At 42.0% G+C, this 5,355-nt stretch overlaps 1 protein-coding gene across 1 annotated transcript; it reads left to right on the forward strand.

Moving 5' to 3' along the window:
• Nucleotides 1–2,322: 2,322 nt before the first annotated feature.
• Nucleotides 2,323–3,457, forward strand: LOC119655147. The gene is made up of 3 exons (XM_038060886.1): nucleotides 2,323–2,489; nucleotides 2,546–2,714; nucleotides 2,913–3,457. Exons 1-3 carry the CDS (start codon nucleotides 2,406–2,408, stop codon nucleotides 3,395–3,397), a joined length of 738 nt encoding a protein of 245 aa, XP_037916814.1. The 5' UTR covers nucleotides 2,323–2,405; the 3' UTR covers nucleotides 3,398–3,457.
• The last annotated feature ends 1,898 nt before the right edge of the window (nucleotides 3,458–5,355 follow it).

The following is a 5,355-nucleotide window of genomic DNA, read 5'->3' on the forward strand; positions in this document are numbered from 1 at the left end:
AACGTTAATCGTCGACCTCTCATCCACGATGACGAGCACCTGAAGAGATGGAAACACGGTTATAAACCGATGCATTTTCGCCTATTGTCGATGAAATGGCTAGTCATCGTAACATGCGAATATGGACTGGATCCTAGGAAAAAAAAATCATCTCGGGAATCAATGCATTCAAACGGAGTAAAGCCGCTGGCTTCGATGGCCTCCCCGTAGAGTTATTTATTGCTGCACCTAAGGTTTTTGCAAATCGGATACTTCCTTTTATATAGAAATCCGAGGCCTTTCCCAGGAAGTGGAAGAAGGAGATAATCGACAAGCTTGCAAAGAAGGGCATCCGTTTTGAGTGTGACAATTGGAAGAGTATCTAAGTGCTTTCTGCAATTCTAAAGATAATAGCTAAAATAATCTTGGAATTCATCAAACAACATCGCGAAAGATTGACCGACAGAGAGTAGGCTAGTTTCTGCTTTGGATCGTTGACCACATCAACACCCTACGGATCATTTTGAACAGTGCACGGAGTTTAGATCTTTGCTACACTTGCTCTTCATCAATTTCAAGAAGGCTTTCGATAACGCGGGCAGGGAGTGTATCTGGCGTGCCCTACGCAAGAAAGGCATTCCAGAAAAACTTGTAGCTATTATCAGAGTGATGGCGCAAAATGTTAGGCGCTGCACCAAGGTAAAATCTTAGAGGAATTTGATGTCTAACGCGAATTCTGCCAGGGTTACATCATGTCATCGATATGATTTCTTTTTGCTATTGGTGATCGGGGGAATTCCTTATATCCCTCGACTGCGTTTATGGCATCTGTTTGCTCTCTTACCGAGTCATGGACCTTGGCAAAATGATTCCGGAAAAAGGGGGCAAGTAAAGTTGGACTGAAGATAAAGACTAATAACTAACGGGTCACCGCCCCCTCCTTATCGGCATTAATGGGTCAGAATATCGAAGGCGTCGAAAAATTTGTATATTTGTGTTTTTGGCTGGTGGCACCGAACTGAATGCCACTCAACGCATTAACAGCGGCGAAGGTTCCATATTAACGCTCCTGCTGTGGAACATAATGTATAATTGAGGATGCAGCGTCGGTTGGTTTTCGATCTGCCGACGGTTGTAGTTGCAAAGTACGCCGAATACATGGCATTTTATGAAAGTGATTTTTTTCATGCTATCAAATCTTGGTTACGAATGGTTAAACTAGACCTGGGAAACCTGCCTACTACCTAAGGGTGATGATCGATGCCATATTGAACTTGAAAGGGAACTTGGACCATGTGTAAGAAAAAGCAGCAAAGGCTAGTTCATCTCTAGCAAGGATGATGTCCAATACTAGAGGTGTACTTAACGCAGCGGTAGTGAAATCCATCCTTGTATACGTCACGGAGAAATGGATTACCATTTGACACAATTCCTTATGATACACTGTGGTTATAGGGAGTATTTGTGTCCCTTCGGAGCATGAAGGACGTAGAATTAGATTGTGCTGATATAGGCTAGAGTACTACGCCCATTTTTGTGAATGGTTCAAGCAGAATTAGGCGCGTGGCTCGTCTGTCCCACTCAAAAGCCCGCATGTTAGAATCAATCGATATAATTTTCGGGCCATTTCTTTCCTCATTCAAAACTAGACCGCTTAGCATCTACTCATATGCGGTAAGTGTAGCGCTAGGATAATTTTAGGAACTGTATATGTGGATTCCTTTCGTAACTATTGTACATCGAAGGTGGGCTTAGGTCCTCGGGAGGAGAAAGGGGGGATTCCTTCGAGGTCAGAGTTACCTCGGGGGTCCGGAATGGAGAAATTTTAATAAAATTGAATTATTGTAATTATGCAATTTCAGTGAGGAGGCGCGAATAATTTTCTCTTGGACTTGATATTCCTGCATACGACCCTCAAGGTACAACCCAACGCCATGACTGAATGCGTAAAGTCCGAAAAAACAGCGTAAAAGATTCTAATTTTTGAGACCATTATCGGGAGCTATCTAGTGAGTGATAAAGGATCAAGGGCAGCAGAGGATTCATTGGAGAAAATCATAAGATGGTTCTTGAGAAGAAGGACATTCGTCGTTTCCAAAACCAAAAATATATCTACGAAATGTGTGGGTCTTTTGTGGAGTACAGGACATTTAATTTTCGTTGACCGACTTTCAGTTTCATTTTCATCATAACCAAACCGAATTCTTACCCGGGGCAACGAGATCGAAAAACTGACGCTCAACCAACTCGGAGTGATGCAAGCGGTTTGAGGGTCCTGAACCATTGGTTTTTACCTTGACTAATTACAACACCCCCAATCTAGTATTTTTGAGCATTATGTCACGTGACAAAATCTTACCGTCAGACCTAAATCAGAAGTATTCGGTATAGTTGGGACCGGCTTAATATTTTTTTTAAGCTGAAAAATGACTAAACTTTTAACCGCAAATTTTAAGTATCCTTTAGGCAATATTCTCCGTAGAAATTTCAAACTTTCAAGTGTTGATACAGTAAACTGCAAAAATAGACTTTCAAGGTTCGCTTTTCTAAAGATCTTTGTTTTTAGCATCAGAAATACCGCATCGCCTTGGTCCATCCGGAATCTTACGAAACAGCTCTGGCTTTTATGAAAAATCACTTTTCTGACGATCCACTCTCTGAGGCTATGGGCGCGTCTAAGACAAAGGATTTCGCCAATTTGGTGGAATATATGTGGTTTGAAGATTTGAGAAAAGGTAAAACATTGATTTTCAATGCAGGAGTTCGAATAAACGACTAGATAGGTGTGCTATTTTGGGATATTCCTGATATATTTAATGCAAAAGAAAAAGATTTGCTGGACTTTATTACTGGCTAATCTGTCTTTGTATTCACTTTTATTTAGTTCTAATAGTTTAGAATTTCATTATCGTAATCACTCCTCATTTTTGCAGGCCTATCACTGCAGGCTCTCTCCACGGAAACGAATAAAATGGTGGGCTTAGCAATAAACGCAGTTTCGAACGAAACTGAAAATCTCAAAAGATTCAAGGAATTCTCAGAAGTTTCTAATTCCCAGCCAACAAAGAATCTAATAAAGGCTTGGGAGGAATTAATCCACCTTTCAGTCTTGATGCCATCCGTTCAAAGGCCCGAAACTGTATTTGAATTAAGTGGAGTTGCAGTATCTAATGATCATCGCGGTATGGGTATTGCCAAAAAGTTATTGCTCCAGTTCCTTTTTATGGCTAAGTGTCATGGATTCAAAATAGCAAAGATTGATTGTACCAACGAATTTTCTGCCTTAGCTGCAAAATCTATAGGATTCCAGTGTATTTATGAAAAACCTTTCGAGCTTTTCAAGGGAGTGAAGAAAGTGAAGGAGCCACATACACATGTTCGGGTGTTAGTAAAACCACTGGACGGATTTCTTTTCTGAGCCTAAATTACTATACTGTAACTAAAACTAATATTTTTTTTTTCAAAAAATTTATAAGCAGAAATCTTACGCATTTACATTTATTTAAGTATTTGTTCTTGCTGTTTCCAGGCAATCTGAATTTAGCAAATCGTCCAATCGTCCAAAATTTTTCGAAACAAGATAACTATCTTCCCATTGTAGTTCCCAATTTTCTACCGATTTAAACCTGACTCTCTTTTTAAATGGCATGATTAGATCTTTTTTAGTGGTGAAGACCCCGGTTCGGGGTAACATAAATTTCACATAGATAAGTGACCGCTCCGAGAAGCGTAATTAGCGCTGTTGTCCCCATTTTTGATGATTGGACAGATGTCACTTGGATCAGATCTTCAAAGCCAACCCGTAGTATTCACGAAGAAAAGCAGCTCTCCCACCCTGTAACTAAAGATCTGATGTCCACAGAGAATGGTTTACCTAGTGTCCGTAGCCTGGCATTTTTATCTGGGTGATCGCAAAGGAAGTTCCTGAGGGTTTGTTCCTCTTCTCCGCAACTTCGACAATGCAAATTGTAGAGAATGACAAGTTTGGTGGCATGCATACCGCCATAATCTTGTGCGCATTTGCGCACGCTTGGCTCAAGAGTTTTCGCGATCGGGATTTCTTATAGACGAGTCAAATACTCTTTGATATGGCGCGGCTGATAAGTCTTCGTCATCCGAGGTCCGCGGTTGCTAAGTAGTGCGAGTAGAATCTACCCATAACAGTTGCCAACGAGGGGGAGGTGGTACACCGAGGGACTGACAGGAGCAGAGCCTCGCCTGGTCAGCCGGTCCATTCCCCTCTGTTTCTATGACCGTCAGGTTCCAGTATCGCCAGTACTTCCACCTGGAATATACTGGTTAATCCTAGCAGGGCATATGACCCGACTACGATGTGTGTATCCGAGAAAAGCCTCGCATCGATTCCAGAAACACCCTTTGTTTCATCGGTAAAGGATACTGTCTCATAACGTGACAACACGCTGGCGATCCTCCACTCTGCCCTGATTGCAAACTTCTCAGTAAAATCGCTCGTGAAATTCGGCTTGCGTATGGCATAGCCCGTCCGGAAAACATAGTTCCCTAGGTACTTTGTCTAGGATGTTACTATGCCCGTAGGGCTTCGCTATGCAACGTCCGGACTCATGTAATCTGACAGGACTACACGTTGTAGTGTATTTAATGTCGAACTCCAGAGGGAGAATTACATTGAGAGCATCTGTTGGGTAGGACTTGAGTGTTAGTAGCCCCTGCATATGTGGTTCTTTGGAGAAATTTGATTTTATTGCACTTCTTGCTCAGCCTCCGCCACAATACAACAGAACCGTACGTTAGGATGGGACGAACTGTGGCTACGTACATCTAGAGAACCATCCTCGGCTGAAGACTCCATTTTCTTGCAAAGGTCCTCTTGCAGGCGTAGAAGGCTACACAGACCTTCTTAATACTTAGTTCTATGTTCAGTCTTCAATTTAACTTAGAATCCAGAATCACACCCAGATACTTAACATTAGCGGAAATAATCAATATTTGTTCATTTAGCCGCGGGAGGTAAAGTCCGGGCACCCTTATCTTGGTGGTGAATAGCATCAGCTCTATTTTGGTTGAATTTATACTGAGTCTGCATTGGAGAGCACTGGAGAAATGATGCCACCCTGGGGCGTATCTAACTTCACAGCTCACAGTCATTAGACCGGATTATCTTAGCATGGATGCTAGGTATATAATGCGTAAAATACCCCTTCAATCCTATTCTGGTTAGAGCTTCTTTGGTGACTTTTGTAATAACGTCGTTGAATGCTGCCTTTATATGCAGGAAGGCAGTCAATGCATGTTGTGCTGTAGCGACCGCTCAACCGTGTTAATTACTTTATGGAGAAGGTTACAGTGAATTTGCTATTGGCGTAGACGTGCTGAGACTTAGAGAAGAGTTTCTCT

This window comes from Hermetia illucens, chromosome 4 (assembly GCF_905115235.1).
Source record: "Hermetia illucens chromosome 4, iHerIll2.2.curated.20191125, whole genome shotgun sequence".
Classification (NCBI taxonomy): Eukaryota; Metazoa; Arthropoda; class Insecta; order Diptera; family Stratiomyidae; genus Hermetia; species Hermetia illucens.

Bases quoted from the DNA above. Each gene is read 5' to 3' on its own strand.
- LOC119655147 (XM_038060886.1), top strand. From the start codon at position 2,406: ATGACTAAACTTTTAACCGCAAATTTTAAGTATCCTTTAGGCAATATT. The intron at 2,490-2,545 runs GTAAACTGCAAA...CTTTGTTTTTAG, and splicing joins AACTTTCAAGTGTTGATACA to CATCAGAAATACCGCATCGC. The intron at 2,715-2,912 runs GTAAAACATTGA...TCATTTTTGCAG, and splicing joins GTTTGAAGATTTGAGAAAAG to GCCTATCACTGCAGGCTCTC.